Source organism: Lonchura striata, chromosome 12, assembly GCF_050655825.1.
Source record: "Lonchura striata isolate lonStrDom1 chromosome 12, ASM5065582v1, whole genome shotgun sequence".
NCBI classification, from domain to species: Eukaryota; Metazoa; Chordata; class Aves; order Passeriformes; family Estrildidae; genus Lonchura; species Lonchura striata.
Genome location: NC_140714.1, coordinates 16,577,868 through 16,602,712, shown reverse-complemented (window position 1 = coordinate 16,602,712; position 24,845 = coordinate 16,577,868). Strand labels below are relative to the sequence as shown.

The following is a 24,845-nucleotide window of genomic DNA, read 5'->3' as shown; positions in this document are numbered from 1 at the left end:
ACAGTTGACACCTTAATGAGCTTCCCCCCACACCTGCAGCTCTGTTCTCCTCCATGGCCCCACCATTTGGCAGAGAAATTCAGAACTGTCCTGTCATACCACTGCCCACACACCCAAACTCCCTTTTAGCTACTTCCTATCCCCTTCCACAGGAATTTCAGGTTGCCATCCATGCATGCAAAGCTTGGCAATGTGCCACCCCAGGCCAGCTCTTTCTCAGAGCTGTTCTTCCTCGACATCTCCTTCCTCTACACCCACATTTGTGCATTCAGTCGCATGACCAAGTAGTGTCCCTCTCCTACTGCATCATCTGTCTCAAGTACTCCTAAATCATCCAAAGGACCTAGAAATAAACAAAAAACTCTCAAATCTTCCTTCTCCCATTCCATGGGGCTCATCTACTTTGTTTAAACATCACCTTAAGGGGAGACTTGCTAAATCCCTGACATCAGTGGCACCGATAGCAACTCCACGTCACATCTCTTGCAGCAGAGATACTGAGATTTGACCCAGTTCTTGGGAATCTGACGAGAGTGACTCTGGCCAGCACAACATCAAACACTCAATCCTAAAAGCTGTCACCTGTGGCAACTTAACTCCTCTGCAAAAATGAAACAAAGCCCTAAAGCCTTCAGCAAGGACATCTATAAGATTTCTTTAGTGCTTCAATCCACTGCTGTATGTTTTCACATTCGTGTCAGTGCACGCTCTGCCGTCGGCATTTTCAAGGAAAGATCTGGATCTGTTTCTGAGGCACAACTCAGTACATAGCTCTGTGCATGGAAGCTTAATGGTCCTCCAGGCATAAAGATCCCTGGAACTGCTTATTGTGTACAGCCACGACATGACAGAGAATAGTGTGACTGTGAACAGAAACAAAACTCTGCGGCATTCAGCAGAGCTAGAAATGCAAAGGAAGCCATTAAGAGAAAAAGTAGATTGTTCTCCCAAGAGTTGCTGCCCTTATTTTGTCTGAATATATGTTCTAAAGCTAAGTAAACCAGTACACAGGAAAGGCAAGGAAAGAAAATAAAAATACTCTGGGAGGAGGGGGAATTCAACAGATAGAATAAACACAGGCAAGAATCAACACTGCAGTAAAACTGTTATTTATGTTACAATTCTCATTGATGGCTTTTGCTGGGTGCACTGGCTCAGCCACCCCTGGTTAGAGCTCTGCTTTGTCACAATGACAGCAGACTCCAGCACAACTTTCCTTTCAAGCCCCACAGCACACTCCTGCAGCAGCTAATGCCTTACAGAACTCATTATTGATTAAGGACTCTTTAATATCCACAATGCTGGAAAACTCTTCCTGGGACACAGCTGGGATCTGCTAGTTCATACAAAGCCATACACCCCTTCACACTTCCCTTCAGAAACCTTAAACACCCTGCCAGCCACCATTAATTAAGTAGATGCCCCATCCTCCTGACCACAGCTCCCCTTCTCCATCCAAACCTGGCATCTGCCCAGCCTATCCAGGCTCCCACCTTGCCTGTCTGAGAGCCCAAGCCCTGGAGACTCTTCTGCAACAGCTGAGAACTCCTGCTCCTGGTGAGTCACAGCTCCAGCTACTCCAGGCAAGCAGACTTTATTTCCCAAGTCATCCCAACGGAAGGGATTATCTTTCCATTTTGCTGCCCACTTGATTTCAGTTTTTAGCCACTTTGCCTACTCTAAAGATTTTCTCTGTACCAGGATATGCAGTGGAGTGAAAGGTGTGAGCAGAGGGCTCCTTCCCTAACATTCATGTTCCATTTCTTTGACAGAGGTTAGAGAGGAATGGTCCACATTCCCTGCAACCAGCTGACAGGAAGCAGTCAGACACCACAAAGGTAGAGCAGAGCAGCTTAAATGGAAGGATGTTTTTTTGCCAAATCAAGAGCATTTCCTTCCCATTCCTGAATAATTTCCCCTCTTCCTCCTGCCTCATGACTGTACATGAAAAAGGAAGAGGAGGAGGATCTCAGGAATATTTGGAAGTCTGATGTTTTGATGTCTTGTCTAAAGCAGCACCATGCTGAGAGGACTGCACAGGGGTTAGAAGAATGAGATGTAGCAAAAGCACTGATGAAAAACAATAATCATTTCAGGAATTAAGCAATTTTCATCTTTCCAAGCTGAAGCATACCCGTCTCCCTTTCTTAAGGCACTGTCCTACCCCTCCTCTCCCTGCAGCAGTAGCTGCCTGTGGTACACTGCAATGTTGGCTCACTTCCAGAAGTCAGCATGTCTCAGAGAGAGTCTGGGATGAGGCAGGGGGAGGAGGGAGTGACAAAGCTGGGGCAACAGAAAAGAGACTCAGGAGCCACCTGCCTGCTTCCAGCTAACATCAATACCCTGGAAACAGCTGCCCCATGGAAGTGCTCCTGACTCCTGAGGCGATGCTTTCACAGAGGCAGCGTGTGTTCGTCCAGTCTCGTTCTCCTGGATGTGACCCAGCAGGGAAACAGGAAAATATCCCTGCAATGAAGCCATGTTAACAGGAAAACAGATTGCCCAAGCATGCAGCTGCTGCTCCCTCCACAGAGCTGCTCCAACACTTCACAGCAGGCAGTGGCAACGGAAGAAGGCACACAGCCATGATGCTCTTCCCTCTGGATGGGAAGACAGATCCCCAGGTGGAGACTGCAGGGGTAAGGGGAATTTGCAGATTTTGAACATCATGCCACACCCCAGAAAATCTGGATGACACCTGCTTAATATGCAGGATTTTGTCCAAGACCTGTCAGGTGGTGGTAATTTCAACTTCCATGGGCTAATCCTTATTCCGTCACCAAAAATGCTTTATGTTTCTTTATATATGACCATGTAACATTTTCCCAAGCAGGGGCTGCTTTGAAAATCTTTAGAAACCGTCTCTTGATCTATCATTACTATTTCATAACCAAGGGAGGGGTCATTTGCTTGTCAATTTAGACACACGTTTGACCCTCCTGCCCCCCATTATTCCCTAATGGGAGTTACAAGGGCAGCTCACAACCAGCAGGAGACCACCTCCAAATATCATCCCAGTGTGCCTGCCACCACAGGCTTCTCCACCCCCAGAGCTCTTCCGTGGGCGAGGGAGGAGAACCCCTGAAGGTCTAGGGAAAGAACATCAAGACAGTGATACATTGTTCTCATCACACAGATCTGCAGGGCAAGCTCAACCAGGTCATCAAATGCGATCCCTTTCAAACACTTCTTAATACTAAATGATGATATCAACTACTGCAGGAGCTGGAGGCATTTTTCAAATCTTAATGCATTAAAACTCAAAACTCCTGAAGTCTCAGTTTCTTCTTAGAAGTGACTGTTCCAAACTAAGAGGCTGTGATATTTTGAACATGGGGGGTACTCTGCCAGAATTCATAATTATCACTATCTGTATTTCCAACTGCAAGATTATAACTATTTTAGTCAAAACTAGAAGTTTCCACATGAAAATATACAGCAGATTGGTAGAAAAGCATTCATAGGTGCTGGACAGAACCACCATAGAAAAGCACTAAGAGACCCTGGATTTCTAGATCAGATAATGCACAGCAAAATTCATATGAAGCCTGGCTGCAGAAATCTGCTTCCAGATCCTTGCTCTGCTTGAATTAGATGAAGATCTTCCACTTTACTACTTGAGTTCTTCCAGCTCTTACAGAGAACTCTTTGCATGCCTACAGGGTGCAGTGCCTCCCAGTTTTCACACCTGGAACACAAGCTGGCAAAATAGGGACACAGCCTTGAATTCCTCAGAGCCCAGCTGAGGGGGAACCAATGACTATTTTGGGAAGAGTATGGATATTCTCACTTCTTGTGAGTAGTTTTAAAAGGTCCTGGGTGTTTCTTAGTGCAGGGGATACAAATTGTTGTATTTGATAGTTTTCATGCAATCACAGTGCCATTTTCTGCTCAGTTTTAAGGGAGGTGTTTCCAAAACCAACTGTCACACAACAAAAGAAAAGGTGAGCCTTAGCAAGAAAACCTCCTCAGGGATACATGGATTCATTACAGGGTGAGGGGGGCTCAGAAGAGAGCCTGTAAAAGGAAGACACCCCTAAGGCAAGTTTCACAAGAGTGGTAGAAGCAGAGAGCTGCACCCAGGACTCAGGGGATGCCAGGCCAGAGCTGCATTTACTTTCTAGATAATACACTGCCATAGCAAGAACTACTGGAAAAACACTCCTGCTATTTCCCAAAGGACTGTTACAGAAATATCTGTTTCACTCATGCATCCTAGGGAACCTTCTATGAAAAGACCACAAGAACTGGGACTTGGAATGTGAAAGTGAAGCCTCTTCATAACTCTGTAATGTGCTTACCCAGGCAATTTCTAATAAAGGGTGATTCAGCCTCTGAATCAGAAAGAAAAATTATCTTGCCCGTTGAGAAAGATGGAATAAGGTTTGGCTGCAGGAATAGGACTGAAGTCTGGATGCTTAACTCAAATGACTAAGTGCCTATTTTTCATGACCCAAATTCTGGCTACCCCAGAATAGCATCAAACCCAAAAACCAAAAACAAAAACAAAAAAAAAAAAAATTAAGTTTCATATTACTATTAAGCAATTATTTAGAGAACCTAAAAGTTAAACAAAAAAACAATCCAAGAATGTGAATCGAGTGAAGTGAGCCACAGAACCTGCCATGCTACTTTAGACATGTCTGGAAACTTGAAATTCTAACATTTACCACAACCCCACCTCTTGCTCTTCCCAAAAGAGGTCTGGCTGCAACTTTTAAAGCTGCACAGTGCCCATGTCTTTGGAAGCTTGGAATTAAATTCTCCCCACCTTTGAGCTCTGTTCAACTCTGCAGGCCTTGGCCTTGAATTTCTGCCTCTTTTGCAATCTGTGCAATAACTTTGTTCTCTTGGATACAACCACACAGTTATCTTACATACCTTGCAACAAAGGTCAGATATCTGGCAGAAGAGAAAGATAGCAATATATTTAAATCTCAGTGCTCTCTGGCACTTGAAAGGTGAAATTTAAAGGTTGCATTCTGCAAAGATACCATCAAATGTAAATATTACAGATTTATAAATAGTTTATAGTGTTGCACATTCTTGCAATATTTCTCAGTCCAGATTTCATCTAGGCCACATATAATAACATTATGTCCTTTGACTATGCAAACCTTTCAAAACACATTTGTTCTTGCCTGTCCTAAAATCCAGGGCACACAGTCAATAGTCACATTCCTCACCCTATCTTTCCCATCTTCACACTCTTTGCTTGTTAATACTGTTGATAGATTTTCTTATTATCAATAATCTCTTGTGTTCAGTGGGGATTTATTATTTCTTGTGCATTTAGGTCAGACATCTTGTTTCCAAGTCTTTATTATTTGGATAAAGTTAGAATAGAATTCACAGTGGTAGCTACCACTCCAACACATGGAAGAGAGCAGGCATCACATCCACAATCCCACGTCTTCCCTCCCTCTGTTCCAGCCCTGGAGCCTTCCCTCTCTCCTGCAACACCCCAAAAATGATCCTTTGCATTGCTCAGGGCACACAGTTCCAAAACTTCAGAAATGTTTAAATTTTTCAGATACATTGATACTCTTTTACACAGTTGAGCTGTTAATCCCAGACCAGTAAGAATTGGAACAGAAAACCCAGCCTGTACAGTTTATTTTCCCACCAAGGCCATTTGCAGTGTGTCTTATGACCACTACACACATAGAAGTAACTGCAAAAAAAGTTTGGGCAACTCAAACCCCTGAAGTTCTGATCCCGCTTAGGCAAATGAGGTAACTTTTGTAAATAAAAATGAAGTAAAAACTGAGTCATCATCTTTGCATGATCCTGACTAAGAAATAAATCAATTAGCAGTAAAGCAGATGAGGCCCAGGTTGCAGGTTTCACTGGAAAGGCTTCAGAGGAACAAAGGAAGAACAGTGAGGCTTTGTTGGAAGGGACTGATGGCAGCATCAACAATAACCCAAGCACCACTGAACTCCTGAGCAGTGTTCCTTGAAGGCTGCTGTGTGATACTCTCTCCATGTGCCACTGACTCCAAGGTTCCTGCAGCTCACAGCCCTGGAATTGCCTGGAAGGCTTCACCATGGATTTTTCTGGCAGGATAATGTATTTACAGACAGGCAGCCCATGGACTGCTATGGCTTGGTCAAAAGCCTAAGCTCGTGCCAATAAGAGACTGGAGTCAGGAATCTCAGGTCCTTTCCTGGGTCACAGACTTCTTTTGGGACAAAACCTGTCTTTGGATCTCACTTTCTCACGTTTTACTGCAGTGGGGTGCTTTGGCGTAAATTATTTGGCAATCTTCAACAGAGATGACAGAAACTGTAATAAATCCTAATAATATAAATTCTGTGCACACAGCAGAACTGAGCAATTCCATCAGTTCTGCTGTTTCTCTAAATTGTTTTCTCTGAACCATTTAATACCCTTTCAATAAATACATAATAAATAAAATGTTACGGAAAAATAGAGAACCATTTGTCTATCTTCTACTTGCTAAGAATAGGTCTTTGTGATAATTACCAAAAGCAAAATACATATTTTATAATATGATTTAAATGGTCTAACATAAGTGAACTTCAGGATTAAGGTGCTTGAGTAACCTGAATATTGTTCCCTTTGTATCTATTAAACACAATATTATTACACACCTTTCAACACACCTTTTTTACACACCTATTACACCTAATATTACACACCTCCCCCTTTAACTTGTACACCAGAGCACAACCTGAACGCAGTCAGGATGCAGGCTGGGATGCAGAGAGACAGGAACTGCCATCTGCAGCCCTCCCATCTCCTCTGGATTCTACACAGGCAGTGCAAAGTGCAGGATAAGAAAGAAGTGTCTTGTGGTTGAACCACAGCTGAATGCTACTCTGAGGATTCTCCTCTTGCTCTTCCTGAAGTCTCATGCAGTGCTCAGGAAGTCACCTGAGCCACACAGGTACTCCCTAATTGTTGTTCCTCATTTCCCAGGGCCTGGACTGAGCTGGGATTTGCCAAAGTCCTGGGCCACAGCTGGGGTTTGAAAAACTCGACTGAGTTCAAGAGCAATCTGTAGCTGTAGCTGTGGGGGAATGAAACCCAAGCCACCCTCATTGGAGATATTCCACAGGCAGCTCACTAAATTCAGTGGAATTTTACAAGTTTAACCTCTTCACCTGATCCACATACACAAAGTAGAGACAATGCAAACTTATCTTACAGCCACGTTGTGAAAATAACAGTGATCCAGGCATTAGAGTGAAAACACAACCAGGAGAAAAATGAACAAAAACCTGAACCCTGTTTTCAGAGCAGGTCTAAGCTAACCTGAAATATAGAAATCCATACACTGAACAAGGACATTGAAACCAGCTATTGAAATCAATCACTTACCACTCCAATATTTTTGTCTGTGCACTGAAAAATCCTTAAGTGGGATAAAAAATACAGAGTGCAAGATAGTCAGAAGTATAAACACAGCACAGATCCTGACATCTCCTACATCTGAATGCTCAGTTTACAATACAAAAAAATGCTATTTATGAGGGAGCTTTGTGTATGTGAGAGCAGACTGATCATTACAGATTTGCAACTTGGCATGATTTTAAGGGTGAAAGGGCAAGACACGCCCAGAACAAAATGCACCCCTCAATAAACCTCAAATCCAAGTAACTGGCAAATTACTGACACTACATTTGTATTTTACATAGTCAAAACAACTTTTTCCTTTAGTCTTATTACAGGAAAAGGTTGAAAAAATTCTGCCCAAACAACTCCTGCAAAACCTTTTCAGTTCAGCACAGGAAAAGCCATCTTTCAAATCTGTCAAAATACTAAAACGTGTGAGGCCATGCAGACCAAGGCAATCCCACCAGGAAGCAAAGTTCTTGCTCCAGCCCAATTCTGCCTCTTTCCAGAGGCACACTGGAGGTTCCCTGGAAAGAGCACTCATAGCATTGACCTCACAATAGCATAATTTTTCCTGACATCTATTTTTATTTCTTTTTACTTGAGATTTATCACATTAGTCACAGATCTGATGTCTTCACCAAGATAAACCACTCTCTCAGCTTACAGATATTTTGCCTGAGCAAGGACAATGACTTTGGTGGTTATTTTTGTTTCTTTCCACAATGAACTCTGATGCTGCCCTAGAGGCTAATTACATCAGGAAAGCAATCAGTATTTTGAGATGCCTTTTCCTGATGCTGTCTTCAAACCACATCTATTCAGCTTTCATCACTGCTCTCCCTTCAAACACCCCTTATCCAGAACAATCTGCTTTGGAACAATTCAGATGGTTGATGTTTCCTTGATAGGCAGTATCTGTCACTTGATGGTGAGATTTGCAGGCTGCAAAGGCAGTTCCATGCACACATTAAATGGTTCCAGCACTATTGTAGCGAATCAGATCAACCCTGATGCATCAAATATAACTGAGGGTCTCCATAGAAAGTTCTTTAACTTCTTTAATGCCACTGAGCTGCCATTAATTAATACCCAGAAGGGATAAACTCAAGTATCTGTATGCATTAGGCTTAATATTTTACTTCTGCCTATTTCTCTAAGTACATGTCTTCCACTTTGTTTTGATTTTGTAACATTGTATTGATGACTTTACTGTTATTAATCTGTACCTCATACTTCTGCTTGAAAATAATATACAAAAGCAGAGGAATCAATTACTTTACACAACCCTTAGCATCTTTTACTGCAACTTCTTCATTTGCTTTGCTCAAATACAGCCTAATTTTTCTGTGTAGTAAAGAATCAAAGACTTGAATAAAAGACTTGAAACCTTTATTAATGTCTGATTGATCCAATAATCAAAACTAGGAATTATCTTCATTTCAGCATTATATTACATAAAATTGTGCCACTAAACTGCCTTTAAAAAAAAAATACATAATTTTCTACCATTCTGGTTTTATTTTAACTGAAATAATAAAATCAATAATTCTTAAACTCATTTATCTGATTTTTCTCTTTTTTCAGGAAGGGTCATTATCTCCATGTCTTTCAGCCCCACTATACTTATTAATTTATTTTCCTCAGTTCTACTGGGCTATATCAGATCATTTGTGTACCTTCCTTTTTTTAATCTTACAAAATCTATGGGTAAGTAATTTGCTGCCTCTTTTTCTACCATTTCGAGCTATCAATAAAATAGGTAAAATTAGAAGATACTTATTTCACACTTCCTGACTTGTGGGGCAATGAATAATACATTCTATTTTAGGAAGAGAATTTTAAATAAATGTAATCAAACTAAAGAAGCCTGACACTGTTTGGCCAATTCCATGGCTTTTATTACACTTCTGTCTCTTGCTCCAGCAGAGACCCCAGTCCAACAGCAGTGTCAGGGAAGGGGAAGCAGGCTGATGCACAGTGCACAGAAGCAGCTCTGGGAGCAGCCAAGGCTCCTGTGAGCCATGCAGTGCTAACAGCTGGATCAGGATTTCAATCAGCCAGCTACAGACACAAACCCTTGCTGTCTTCCCTAAGTAAAGGTTACAGACTGAAGTCTGACACCAATGTTGGGTCACACCTCTCGTAGCATCAGAGTATCCTGAGTGGGAAGGGACCCACAGGGATCATCCAGTCCAGCTCCTGGCCCTGCACAGACACCGCAACAAACCCCACCCTGTCCCTGAGAGCATTATCCAAACGCTCCTGGAGCTCTGACAGCCTTGGGCCCATTCCCTGGGGAATGTCCCACCATTTCTGGGGGAAGAACATTTTTCTGATATCCAACCTAAAGCTCTCCTGACTTCCTGTCATTCCTTCGAGTTCTCTCACTGGTCACAACAGTGAAGAGATCAATTACCTGCCCCTCAGGAGGATGCTGAAGACCCCAGTGAGGTTTCCCCCCAGTCTTCTCCAGGCTGAACAAACCAAGTGCCCTCAGCTCGTCCTCATAAGGAACACTCAGCTGAGAGACTGAGTTGGGCCATCCTCAGCACCTGTGGGGTCATCATCCACATCACCCTGATCAACTCAGCTGCTCTCAGCCTTGGACCTGGTCACCTCAGCAGAGAAGTCATTTGGGAGGTGGTACTGGAGATGCCTCCTGAGTGGAATGCACTGGGGAAACAGATACACACATCCCAGAATACTCCTTGTCCTCATGTAGTGAAAGCCTGTCCTTTCCAAGGAGTCCTTGTGGGGCAGTGATTGTACTCTTCCCCCAGAACAGCTCCATAGGCAGCAGCCACTGTGCAGAGCAGCACAACTCAGAGCCCAGCCTGGAGGGAAACAGCACAGGGAACATCCTCCACTGCTCCCCCAGCCTTCTAACACTGCATGGAAAAGTAACAACTGCATGTAAAATGTACTTTGGCCAAACAGCAGAAATACTAAACATGCCTCATAACTCCTCCAAGTCTTCCATGGGAACACTTGAACAAAATTACGAGGTGAACTTTGGCATATTCTGCTGAATAAAAGCCTCATATATCCAAGCTTTTTCTACTCATATTTTTGGCAAATTTTAAGATGTAAAAATATAATTCTGTGTGGAGAGACAGGAAGATGTAAATGTTGAGCTTGGAACACAGACCTCATGGGGACAGCATTAGATGGAAGAACCTTGTGCTAGTGGAGGGTCAGAGGCACAAAGACAGCACAATTACATGGAATGGCAGCAGCACCATCTGCTTGGGGACTCCTCTCTCCTATATCCTTGATTTACAGAATGTACAGAAACCTGAGTATTCCCCAAAATGCTTATTGACTTCTACTTTCACAGTCAGTGAGCAAACAAATAGAGCTTCAAAACTGAACTCCCAATTCAAGCCAAACTCCAATAGGCTTTTCAGGAAAAAGGCAGAAAGGCATCTAACACTTTTGGTTTAGTTACTCATCCTACAAGGCAGGGTTTCTTGTATATTTGCAGTTACTAACAAGCCTCTAGTGGGCTAGCGTTCCCAGTAATTAATGATTATTTGTTCCCTTTTTTCTGAATAATACCAATTTTGGCTCTCATGTTCTTACACAAATATATATACAAACAAGAAAAAAAAGGGCAAACCAATGTATTTCATTTTGTGCTAACAAGGTCCATGACTTCAGAAAATAAGAAACATGCAAATAATATACCAGAGCTTATATTTCTATATAACTAGTAAAAAGAAGAAAAAATTAGGGGGAAAAGCCTCACTGAATGGGAAGCGTATCAACTGTAAAGAAAAAGTAGAGATAATACAGTTCTATCTTGCCTCAGAAAAAGTTCAAGTGCAAATTCTGGTTTTATTTTTAAAGCAATTTTACTTTTTCTCTTCTTTAGTGCCTTATTTAAAAAGTTATATATTGAAAACACCAAATTTAGTAGTTTGGGAAAAAAACAGCAGCAAATTTAATCATATTTCAAAACTACAATTTCTATTTATTGACTGCTAAATGAATTTAGGAACAAGGGAAAAATGTATAGAGTGATGTTTCACAGATTACTTTCCTCTCATAAAACTTTTAATAAAAATTTTGAAGTTTTGGGGTGGAAACAAAAGTTGACATTTACTGACATTTAGTAGTTAAAATGTAATCCTTCCAGAGAATGAATAGCAGAAAAAGGTGGGGGTGGAAGAGAAGGGAATCAACTTCTGCTCTGATTACACAGAAGAAAAAAGTTAAAAAGCGTGGCATAAACTGAATGAAAGCATAAAACCACGAGTATTTGCAGATGAAGGTCTCCCAAACAAGGGGGAGGATGTCAGAGTTCCCAGGAATACTGATTTTGGGCTCCCTAGAAATACTCCCTACCAAACAAGCAGTCAGCTCTGGACCATTAATGGCCCTCAGTCCCACCAAAGTGGGAGAGATCCCTGCTCCTGATGTCTCAGCTGCGGGAATCAGTGACCAACACACAGTGACAACTCCCAGTGTGCTCAGGGTTCTATTTGTGTGGTTAGCAAAGTGCTTTATAAATGTAATGAACCCATTTCCTAAAAGTAAACAGAAAATTAGAAAACCCCCACAAGTTTTGAAGCAGGGACATGATTGCTCTATGCAGACACAAAGCACCAGTCAAGAATTCTGTATTATCATGCAACAATATGTGCACAGGAATCTAAAGATTGCTACAGTCCACAGGTAGAAGGTATTTCAATTAGTAACTTGCAGATTTAGATTAAATGTGGTATGAAAATGTAAACTACCTTATTAAAGCTAATTTATTTTTTAATTAAAGTTTAAATATCATTTGAAGGCTTGAACAGACACCTCAATGCAGCCTAATTTCTTAGTAGGGTCACTGCATTAGAGAAGTTCCTCCTATGAATGGTTTCAAGTTAAAAAGCTGAAACTGAGGGAGTTCTATCCTGGTGTGCTCTTTTGCAAGAAAACCCAAACCTGGTGGACTTGGGAGCTTTAAAGGATACTGGTCTTCAGAGAAGGTGAGGAGCCCTTGGCAATAAGAAGCAACATAAACCAGAACATTTATATTAATAATATATTAAGAGTGTTAATCTCAGCCAAAGAGCATTTAATGCTCTTGTGCACATAAAGAGGGAATGACAAGCAGTAGTCTCCTGGTAATCCCCTACACAGCAGGAAACCAAGGGATGATGGGACACATTAATGTTATTAATTTTTAATATAAAACAGAGCACTGCTCCTCGGTGATGAAGGTGGTGTGCTGTGCACATGAGAAGTTGGTGACCAGTGGTGATAATAACAATACTTCCCCCTACCAAGCCATCCCTATTTTAACTTGCTCAAATGCAGATGGAAGATCGAGTTTAAAAGACAGAAATTTCCCTTTTGGTCTCCCAGTCACAGCATCCTCAAGAAGCAGAAATAAATATCTGGAACTTGCATGACTGAGTTAGAAAGCAGTTTTTGAGCACACAATTACAGTCACAGCACTCTGAGTGACCTCTGGTGTTTGAGTTTAGAGGGTTTACATAAGCAAAACCAGAAAACACCAATCTCCTCACAAGCTTTGATGCTTGGGATAGATGGGAAAGAAGACATGGGAGAAGCTCCACACTGAGCAGGATCATGGATATTTTCCCATGCTACCCTCAGATTTCTGTCACACAGCCCTTTCTCACACTGACTGCCCAGCCTCCAAGCTTGAGCCATTCTCCTCCTCCAGAACTGCCCTCCTGTGAAGCTTGCTCCCTTCTTGCAGGACCAAGGAAAAATCCTACTTTGGTTTTAGACCCAAGCAGTCCTACACAGTTATTGCCTCATATTGCCAAAAATGAAGACTGCCACAAACAGCAAGAACCATTTAACAATAAATTACTATTGCTGTGTTGGATGTTTCATTGAACAAACTCTTGTGAGGACTTTTTCCTTATTTTCCCTGGGAGACTTGGCTTTTGTGCACACAACACAGGATTCACCCTCCCTCACACCTCCACAACTGATTCAGACAGCAGAAAGGTGGGAAAGACTCAGAACTAATTGCTCTTGTATGAAGTGTTTTATCAGTAATGTACACTGCTGTTTTCTGCTCCTCCCGAGTGCAGCAAGAGGTCAGTGTTTGCAAATCTTGAGTGTCTTGTCCCATTTTTCAACAGTAACAGGCAGAGGCCCAGCCCAAGCCAAGGCAGTCACACAACAGACACACCCTGGCAAGCCGGGTTCCTGAAATCCAGCTGGAAAGGAAAGTTGCCCTCACACTCCCTGCGCCTTCAAGAGAATTTTAACAACAGCATCTCAGCACCAGGAAAAAGTTATTACAAGGCAAAGAGACTGGAGAAAAATTCTACTTGATACCAATCCACCAGAACTGGAACTGTTTCTAAATTAATTGACCTTTCATGCACCACTCTCACTTTGGCAGTCTGCTTCCCTGCACCCTAGTGCCAGAAACCTTGGGAGATGCTACTTTGTAGGTTTTCAAACATTTTAAAAAAATCAATTTTAAACCTTCCCAACTAAACATGATAAACATGGAAAATCACCTAACTCCAGTACAGAAGACAGCTATGCAGATATTTTGCCCTTTGTAAGCATGAACTCTGATGCAAAGCCATACACTTGTTAAGAAAGCGAAATGAAGAGTGACAATACAACCAGCTACCAAAGTAGTTTGCAATTCTATTCCAAGTTCCAGATAGAAAGCTTAGACTTTAAAAGTCAATAGAGACATGCAAAAATTGAATTAAAACCTGCATTGGGGTGCATGATTTCATCATATATTTAAGCCAGTTTAAAGTATTAACTACCCATGTCTGAGTTTCAGCTTCTGGTTTTAACGGTCTTTAGCAGTTGGGTTTTACCCTAATTCATATTAAATGTGAAAATAAGAAGCAGAATGTGCCTGAAGAGAACTTTCACTAACATTACACTGTATTTGCACAGGTCAAGTCTCATAAAGTGCCTTCCTGCCCTGCTCTTCAGAAGCAGGGAGGGGGGAAAGGATCTAAATATGAATAGCTGTTGTAAAAAAACCTATTTCACCTTATGTTTACACCCAAGTTTGGGCAAATACAAGTTGCTCTGGAAGACTCACTCTTAACATGAAACTATTGTGCAAGGGATGGACATTACCCAGAGGCACAGCCACCAGCAGAGCTGAGGCCACAGCTCCAGTTCCCTCTCCTTAACACAGGAGGATATTGTACCCCTGAAGCAGCAGTACATTTAACACAAGAGAAACAATAATATACCTTCTGAAGCTCAAAGTTTCATTATTTATCCTGACAGTTTTGTATTTATCAGATGTAACAACAGGATCTGGAAGATCACAGCCAAATTTGTAGAGTATATTAGAACTACAGGGGGTTTCTTCACATTTGAAATGCTCAGAGAAGCTCTGTTTTCTTTCAAGACCTCCACAGCATCACAACCTCTCAGCTCCTGGGGCTATGAATTTCACAGGTTAACTGTGTTTTAGAAAATCCCTTTCAAGAATGCAATATTCCAAGGTCAATAGCAGTGAGGCTCAGTTCCCACCCTAAGGAAATGGGTGCCTTGGAAAACCCAACCAAGCAGGTTTAATTTGAGCAGGTTTCACATTACTGGGCAAGGAGAAAGGATTGACAATTTTTCGTGTTATCATTCACATGCAGACATTGAACATGGGTCAGAAAGAATAGTGCTCTGCTCCCCTTTATCACAAACTTACTGCTAGAGGGTTTGTATGTATGCAAAAGCCCTATTTTGTCCACAGAAAAACTCTTTAAAAAGCAGAGGACACAGCAGCACCCTTACAACAGAGGCTTGAAAGAACAGGAAGCTTCAAAGCATCAAGGAACTATCAAGCCCCATCTACCTCCCAAGTGTCAAATTTTGACTGTAAATTGATTGGAAAGGGAAGAGTAGAACAAAATGAAAGGCCTTTACTCTTCAGGAAGACAATGAGGACGTTGTGCTGTAGCGTGGCTGCAGCAAGGCTGGTACCGTGGCACAGCAGCTGAGCCAGAAAATGCAGCCCCCTCCCCTCCCCACCTTGGATCTCTGACATCTTTGGTGCTAACAACTCGTTGCTGTGGAAACCAGACTGCTTCTGACAAAGCCACATTGACTAAAAGCAACATGTGGGAAAATGGAATAAGGCCCTGAGAGAAATTAATCCTTTTACACAAAAAATAAATACAATTTTGGTTAAAAATTAAGCAAGTAAAGGGGAATATTTCTGTGTTAGAGCAACAGGCGAGGACAACACTGGCAAACACCAGGCCTTTTGGTACTGGGAAGGGATTTTAAGGACATTTCATCCCTGAAATAGATGGTGTATTCAGGGCTAAGGAGTACACAGGAGCCCAACACAGAACACAGGTGTGTGAGGCAGCTGCTCCCTATCCAGTTTTTAACTGCTCTCCTTTGAAAACAAAACTACACCCAACCCCACCCCACAATACAACAGAAGCCAAGGCTGGTACAAGCCAGCACTGTAGGGCTTTCGCAAGGCCCAGACTGACTCACACCTGGGCAAAACACCCAGCCAAAACCTCAGCACAACGGAGGCCTGGCCGTGGAGTTCTTGAGTTGCTCCACGCCCTGCCATTCCCAACCTGTTTATGTATCTCAGAAATGCCATCCAAAAAACACATAAACAATCAATTTTTTTTTTTCTGGTTTCTTCCCTTACCACAGTCTCAATAAATCTGTCCTCAGCCCTTGTTGACTCAGATCCCAGGAGCTGCTTTAGGGCCTGTTACTTGGAATGCCAGCATCCTTAAGAGAGTATTCAAGAAAAAAAACAATCCTGGGAAAAAGCCCATGGACAAGAGCCAGAGTTTGAACTGGCAAGACTTAAGATCTGTGCACAGTGCAACTTTAATAAGACTGGCTCCTTATCCAGATCATCTGAAATTAGTCATAAAGATGGCACACTCAGAGTGATTTGTTTGGTTTTTGGGGGTTTTTAAAACAAATTCAGCAAGCAAACTTCTCTGGAGGAAAAGTTAACTTTTACACAAATCTAACGTTTGGGTTTTTTTTTTTTTTAATACAGGCCATGAAAACTCCAGTGCAAAATGCCAGGTATCACAAAGATTCAGGAACTCAGAGGCCACTCGTGATTTACATGCTGAGCAAGAATCCTCTCCCCCTTCACTCCCGAGGTATTAAAATGCTGCAGCGTTACAGCTTAATCTCATTTACGGAGCTTTGAATCATTTTAAGTACTTAGGAAGTCTGTGTAAAATACCACAATCCCTGCAGTTCATACACCCTAATCCAGACAGACCACACCACCAGCTTTCACTGCTGCTGATGGAAGGAGGTTCTCACGGTTTTCCAATTAGTTAAGCAGGTCATCTATTCGCCACCTCCAGCTCTGGCCACCTCCCTGCCACTTCCCATCACTGTTGCTGTGTCTTTGGAGAGTGCAAGAGCCACAAGGACTTCACACAACTCTACAGGACCGAGTTAAAGACATAAAGCTCTGCAGACAGCTGTACTGTTACTAATAGAATATTACACACCATCCTAAAGTCTGCTGTTCTAAAGACACATTTATCATGGAAAACCTCCCATACAGGGAAACATATTCAGGTTATATAAGAAATGGGAACTTCTTCAGGGTCAAGCAAAGACCAACTGCAAAAATATTTAGGGATGCAAAATGCTGCATTATGGTGAAAATAAATCAAAGATTGTATCATTTTTAAAAGGAAAAATAAATCACTGTATACAGTGAAGGGATTAAAACAGAACAGTCTTCATAGCTAAGATATTAATCCACTAACTTCCTCAAATTCACATTGGCTCTTGCTCCCAATAATGGTGACACTTCCATCTCTGTGCTTCCCATGAATTAATCACAGCATGAACATAATCTCTATTTTCTGCTGAAACTGAACTGGCACAAAAGACAACAAGAAGCTGTTTATTCTCAGGCCAGGCCACTCTTAACACAGGGTGCTACCACAGACAGAGGAAAATACACTAAAGAAAAAGGGATGTGTGTGAGTCTTGACATTCAGGTATGGACCTGATTCTTCCCAAATGTTATCAGATTTTGCCAATCTGGGAATCTCTCTACATGATATGCCCATAAGTAAATACATCTGAAGTACACTTGTGTTGTAAATTAAGTTTAAAACTCTTGCATCTTGCTCCTTTGCACTTAAGCTGATTTGCAAAATCCAGTTACCTGTAACAAGACTCCCACTGGCACAAATCAGCGAGGTTTTCCTTCGGTTAAATGGCACAGGAGGATTTATACTACAATGCGAGGAGGGGAGACAGAGAAGAGCCTTCTGGCCCGAGGAGGGTGTCAGGCGATCAGTGGTGTCTGACCGAGGCACACACGTGCTCTGCTTTCAGCACCTTCCCCGCAGCTGAGTAAGACACTTATCTGGAACTTTATCAGGTCTTTGAACCTGGAACACGCCTTGATCTTGCCGAGCTTTGTTGCCACACAAGTCAGGCTATAGCGTGTGCCAGCTTGCTGAGAGACTGGGGAGAACAGAGAAGGTGCAAAGTAGCATCAACATAGTTTTGCTTTTTCAAGATGACTTAATGGTTTATAACATTTGGCTTTCTGTTTCTGCTTCTTAGCCTTAATTAATTACCATTGAAAAAATTAATTTATTACATATGGTTCCATTATTTCAGACTGAACCCATCTTTTTTTTTTTTAATTATTTGCTATATTTCAAATAAAGACCAGTCAAGAATGTCAGATCTTCAAAGTAAATTGATAAGTCCTCGTTTTTTAAAAATTAACTAATCCAACTGACACTTTGAAAGGTGCCAGTCTGGCCCCAATAAGTACAAAGTGCTCAAAGACTCTGGTCTTGAATGACTCACTGGTTTAAAAACAATTCTTGTAGCAGTAGAAACGACCCACTTTTTAATAGACTGGAAGTTATTTTAGGTATTTTATGCATATTTACATAATAGTCACCAAGATTGGCACTGAAGGATAAAATTCAAGGACCAGTCTGATGCTATCCATATTTTAGGCACTCCTCTGTAGACAGGGCTGCCATTTAACTAGAACTCTTCTGAACTCCTATTCATTCTATGCTGTATCCAGCTTTGATCTACAACACAGCTCCCGGACTTTGTTACTCAGACTATGCTGTGTTACTGACACTGTATTTACTGTAGCATGAGATAAACCAGCATAAACACTCTGCAGGAAACATGGTAGGGAAGAGGGGAGTACAGAATACTTCACTAGAAAGTGCTAATTTCCTCCAGAAACACACAATCATTGCAGAAGAGCTGCTTCAACCTGGATAAAACCTAACCAACTATTACACTCGGTTTCCCAAACTGTCATCACAGTTCTAAGCTTAGCACACCATTATTCTTCCTAATGCCAAAAATGTTGAAATGTTTCATTCCTAATCTGGCATAATTCTCTCCTAAAAATGCAATCTGCAGCATCTAAGAAGCTTGTTAACATTTCCTATTCCACAAGCAATCATCAGCCTAAAATAACCTTCACTTTCACTGTGTGCAGTGCTTTCTCCACTGCTGCATCATTTTCCTTGGTCATCATCTTACTTCAGGCAGCAAGCAAGGTATTTTACAAGCACCAGCTATTTACATAATTTGCAAAACAAATACTTTGGACTGTACAGTCTCCTGTTTGTGAGCAATCATGACCTAGCTTCAGGGTAAACTAACTGGAAACAGACTATCCCAATAAAAGCTTTGGTCACGTAGAACTATTTAATATAATCAGAAACATTAAAATTGAGTGAGAGACAGATATGGAGCTCAAAACTAAATTAAACTGAGGCAGAATGCCTGTCTCTGTCCACAGCAACTAACCTATGAAAAGCAGAACAACATTCTCTAGATAGTCTTATGTCCAGGTCCCAAGAATAATTTTGGGAAGGACTTATTTTGCAAATTTTTTTTCTCCATTACCTGCTTTCTCTTCTTCTAAGAAAGTTATGCTAATACTTTTCTACGTAACAGCAGAGACTCCTACTCTACAATTATTATTTCTATAATTCATCAAACATTCTTCAAAACCAAAAGGCAAGGAGGGTGTTCAATTTTGTGTTTGCTTTTTGCTTTATTTAACATTTGGGCTATGCCTATTTGTCTTCAAATCGGCAAGTTACAGTCACTTTTCTGCTGGCACTCAGCAGCACAACACATTTTCCATGAGGCAGGGGATGGCTTAACTCAATATTTATTCTAGAAGATAAGGTCTGTGTGTAGATGTGGTACTTGGGGACATGGTTCAATAGTGGGCTTGGAAGTGCTGGGTTAATGGTTGGACTTGATCTTTAACATTTTTTCCAACCTCAACAATTCCATGGAGCAGCAGGTCCATTCATACACACTTCACCTGAATCTGGAAGTGTTGGGTGGCTGGAGGCATCTACAGTACACAGGGGATGTGCCCAGTGCCTAGGGGAGAAGCATTTTACCACTGCTACTCAGGAGTTACTCATCCCAAAAGCGCCAATGCATCCATAACCAAGGTACTTAGCTTTCCTGAAGTTCAAAGAGTCTGTCTTTGATGCCTGAATTCTTCTTCCTTTTCTTCTGGAAAGAAGCACCATCTGTTTACTGAAGATGAATAGTATGGCAATGATGTGAAGCTGCAGTTGCAGGGAAGCCCCAGTACCCTGCAGGAGGCTCTCTACCTCTCTGTTCTCTCTACTTTTATTATTTCTTAATTCCAGCTCTGAGCCCTTCCTACCATCTTCCACAAAAATAAAGGAGATCATCAAATACATTGAAGTATTATTTTGACACCACTTGTAAGTAATTTGTGCCAAAAAAGAAATGAGGGAGAAGGAAAGAAAGAACAAGAAGCTGCAGGTTGGGTTTCTTTTTCATGGAAGGCAACCCCCAGGAGATCATATTTATCCTCACAGATAACCAACTCTTTTGGTTTCCTTCTCTCCCTAAAGACAGTGAGGAATCCAAACACCAGCAGAGAACACTTGGGCTGATGTCAGTGTTAAAGAAGTGGAGGTTAAACTTGCCCTAAAGCCCCAAAAGGTGAAGTGAACAGAAGGGGGCAGGCTGGCAGAGAGGAGATAAAAATAGAAGAATGACTAGACTTCACTTGACAGCTATTTCTGGATCAACTATGGAAAGAGATCTGAGAAGATTTCTATTTGTAAGGGAGACAGAGACCAAAACATAGCTGCCTTTTAGAATGCCACAGTCCTGCACAGCAGTTTTGTTTATGCTTCTACTTTTCTAAATCCTCATGTTCTCACTATTTGGAAACAGTGCTGTTCAGCCAAAACGTCATTATGTTTCTAAGTGGGAAACCAAATGAGATTTTCTGGAGCAGGACAGCAATGCCTGTGGCATTTCAATTTAACAGAAACAAAGCTGACAGCACATTGTAAACTGGGCAGCAAATCACAATGCCAAGCAGAGTAAACTAAGCCATACAGTATTTCAGGAAAATAACCAAAACTGTGCAGTATCTCCAAAAGGATGTCTTGTGTTTTCCCACTCCAAAATGATTAGTGAAATTCTAACCTATTTCAGTTATGGATATGGACTAACAACAACAACAGGAACCTCCCAATTACAGCATGGAGCACTTGACTGATGTATGGCTCTGGGGATGAATATTTTTGCTTGTTCAAGCCCTTTCCTCTTGAGTACCTCTGCTAAAATTCCTTCCATTGAGTAATTTCTATCCAGATCCTGGCTGTGCTGGCTCTGTTCCCATTTAAAAGAAGACCTGCAGGCAGAAAGCAGTGCCATCTGCCCAGTCAGGAGCTGCTTTAATGGGCAAGTTTGATGTGAAGGGGAACAGCCTATTACACTTTATCTTCAGCAGCAGGAGTGATGTTCTTCCTTTCCCAGGAGCAGGTTACAGCAAGCACTCTCATGCCTGAAATATTTGTCCACAAATATACATAAATCTCAATGGATATGTGCAAGCAACCTCCAGAAAAAAATCCATCTAGCATCCCTTTTTTTCATGTTCAACTTGCAATTCAGTCTTTCAGTTTCTCTTTACCTGTCATACCAGTTGGGTTTGCTCTGTAACAGCTTCATCAGCCTCCACTTTCTATTCCTGTAAGTGAATGATAACCCTGCCATCACACCTGAGAAGAACGAGCAGTGGCAAGGCCCTGTTGTCCCTACACGAAGAATTCTGCTTTGAAGCTGTTTCAGCGTATTTTTTTTCCTAAGCTTCTTGTCCCTTTTACGTAACTGCTTTGACGGAATGATTTGCTCTGAACTGTCAGCCGGAGCAGGTCTGGGACTTGTGTGGCCCAGTTCAGGTTTCACAAGAAACAAAGGAAAACTTCCTCTGAATATTTTTGTCCTTGCAAGTATCTTCAGGGCTGGGGAAAGATCTTTCTATTCTTGCAAATTAACCAAGCAGAGTTTTTATCCCTCCTTGTTGGGTAATCTTCTCACAAGACCATCTTTGCAGAGAGCAGCGGATTCTCTCTGGGCTGCTGGCAGTTTTACTTAATTGCATGTTTAACTTTTTATTCAGCACTTAAACCCATAACGATGAGAAATGCACATATGCAAGCAGCAAACTATTATCTGCCATTCAAACTCCCTAGAGAACTTATAAACATCTTAATATTGCTGCCATACTTCTGTCCCCTTCAGAAGAAAAGAGCACACATTCCACAGCTGGATGGGAAAGAGGATGACAAACACATTTAGAGGGTAAGTTGAGTGATGACCGGGAAAGTGGACATTTAGTCCTTAATATATATTCAAAGTTCTAAAAAATAATCAGCCAACTCAACCAGTGCTAAATACAAACAGGTATTAGAGATTCCACCATAGGTTCCTCCAACCCATCAAGCAGAAGACATTCTATCAGAACACAGCAATTTCCATTCTCTTCTCCCTCTCCCCAGCTCTGAGGGCTAAAAAAAAAATAGTTTCCAGATGCTAATATACATTGGAATATATTTCCTACTTCATTCCAGAGTTACAAAATTTGCTCTGGAACATACTTGTTGCTACTGGATTGCTCTTTGGAAAGGCAACTTCTGTTTTAAAATGCTTCCAGCACTTAAGACTGCAAACCTTTTGAAGTATGAATGATCTCTAACCAGCAATAAAGCCAGTGAACTCTTGAGAAACAGGAGATCAGCTTCAGCATTAACTATTAGCCTCCATCACAGTATGCTAAGTTTAGAAATGAATGTTGCTAGCACTCCAGAAAGACCTGATTAATGGATCATCTCAGAGATACAAAGATGTGACACTCCCCATGGCAGGTGCAAAACCTCAGTACCTTCAGTCTGTTGTCAAAACCTCCAGTTTCCCTGTGATAAACTTCTGTGAGTCAGCTATGTGAAGCTAATACAAAAGAGTGTGATAAACTATATGAGAGCATTGGAAACATGTGAATTAATCAGCAAATTATTGTATTATAAGCTTTTCTAGTTCCTCTATTATTTTTTTTTTTTCAATACCCAAAGCTGCTAGGTATTTCCAGGCTTCTCTATCATAATGCAAAGGCTCTGGTGGGGACAGCAGTTCTGTTTGCTAGAGACCATCTCCAGTTGTTGGCAGAGGCTCCAGCTGACCACTGGCAAATCCACTCTGCTCCCAGCACACATGGAGTGTATTTAGGGAAAGGAAGGATACCTGAAAGCCTGTTGGACCTACCAGATTAACACCAGCACAGAATCTGTAACACTCATAAGCAATTCTCATGACAATTACTTCAGCTGCTTTTAGTCTTCTGGTACTGAACCATCCTGGTTCTCATTTAGGCTGCTTTTTTCCCCAAATAGTGTGGTTTAACAGCACCAAGGAAATTTTCAAGTTTAAAAGCTGCAGAACAAATGGCAAGTAAGCTTTATGCTCTGTAATGAATGGTTATTGCTCCATTTATTTAAGTGGTACTTACCACCACAAATGTCTACTAAACTCACGTGCCATACTGGTATAACCAGTGCTTTCCCAGGAAATATCCTTTGATAAATTGATCACAAAAATAAAGTAGGAAAATAAATTAACAACTAGAAATGCTCCTTAAGAAAAATCTTCATACAGAGGAAAGACTGAAGATCAATGAACATTTAAGTATTTCACAGCTTAGGCCTATTCACTGCACAAGATCCAAAATAGATCCTTCGTGAGTATTGCATAATACGTTCATTCAAAATCTAACAAGTTTTTTCCCAGAACACACCAAGACACAGATCTCTCCCCTGCTTTCTTGTCTTTTAAATATGAACACGAGACTTTCACAGCTGATACCATTATTCTGGAAACTACACAGAATATTCTGGAAAAGGCTGAAGCTGGGACTCCAGCATTGTGATAGCCAATGTTTCCACATATTCAGATTCTTCATGCATCGCTCTTTGAGAAAGGTAAGCACAGAACAAGCAGCTTTTACAGGGAATGAACTTTGGCCTCCAAACCATAAATAAGGAAAAAGCCCAAAACACACATACCTTCAAAGCACATTTCTGGCCTGTCTCCTTGTTGAAACACTCCAGTACTTTGCCATTGATTCCTAACCCTAGCACGCGTTTGGAAAGTTTGTAGTCATCTGTAACTGCATGTTTTTTTATCTCTAGTTTGACATGGGCTGTTCCCCCAGGCAAGGATTTCACGCTGCTCTTGCTCTCCACGCTGCTCTTGCTCTCCACGTGACTCTCTGCCTGAGATTCCTGTTCACCTTCACTTTGTTCCATATCAGGGAAGAGTCTGGGGTGACAGAGATACCCGACAGATTCCTGTGGGGTATCTCAGAAGAGCCCCTTCTCTTAAGCAATCAAACCCAGTGCTTCAAGCAGTCCATTCGCTCGCCATTTAGTCCTGAGTAAAAACGTAAACAAGTGTTAGTAATTGATGTCAACTAACTGTTGTCCCACCTCACCGCTTTTCTCTTAACAAGATGACCAGGTGCCAGAGAGACCAGAAGTGAAGGGTCACCTCAGGAAAGCACACTTGAGCTTCACAGACCAGTCACCCCACTTGCAATACACACAGCTCTCCCTCTGCAGGTATAAATCGCTGCTTTTACTGCAACAAAAAGTAACTGAGTAACTGCTGAGTCTTGGAGTAACACTACAGCTAAGAACAGAGCTTCGATCTCATAAGCCCGCATCAACCACTTGTTGCCTCAATGTTTTATGTAGAAATCCTCACAATGGTCCCCTGCCTCATCCCGACACTCCCAAATGACGCAAGAGAACCACGAACACCTGGACTGAACCCCAGAGTGGCACTGCCTGGGCAGGCACCGAACTCGGGGACTGTGTTTTAATTGCCTGGGTCCACATCCTAGGGACAGGCACCACCAAACCTCCCAAAAACTCAAGTCCGTGGAGATGCCATGGCGTGGCTCCCGAAGCCGAGAGGGTCCCGCTGGGGCCTTGGGGGGATCCCCGGGCGGGTCCCGGTGCCAGCAGCCCCGTTCCCACCAGCGGAGCGGCCGCTCGCTCGGCGCCCCGCGCTGAGGCGGCGGCGGAGGGCGGCAAAGCCCTGAGGCGAAGCCGGGAGAGGGGGGATGGCGGCGGCGGAGCCGGGCGGGGGCAGCTCCACGCCGGACT

At 42.1% G+C, this 24,845-nt stretch overlaps 1 protein-coding gene across 5 annotated transcripts in view; it reads right to left on the bottom strand.

The window, feature by feature from the left end:
• Positions 1-24,845, bottom strand: part of MAPKAPK3 (MAPK activated protein kinase 3) — a 115,973-nt gene that overhangs the window by 22,317 nt on the left and 68,811 nt on the right. For 2 of the 5 annotated variants that reach the window (XM_021529150.3, XM_077786078.2), the window contains exon 2: positions 23,742-24,108. The exons of 1 other annotated variant lie outside the window; for it this stretch is intronic. In XM_021529150.3, the coding sequence (XP_021384825.1) occupies positions 23,742-23,984 (243 nt within the window). In that variant the 5' untranslated portion in view covers positions 23,985-24,108. Of the gene's footprint in view, positions 1-23,741; positions 24,109-24,225; positions 24,832-24,845 lie in introns of those variants that run through there. 2 more of the 5 variants (XM_077786079.2, XM_085590694.1) reach the window with 2 other exon arrangements.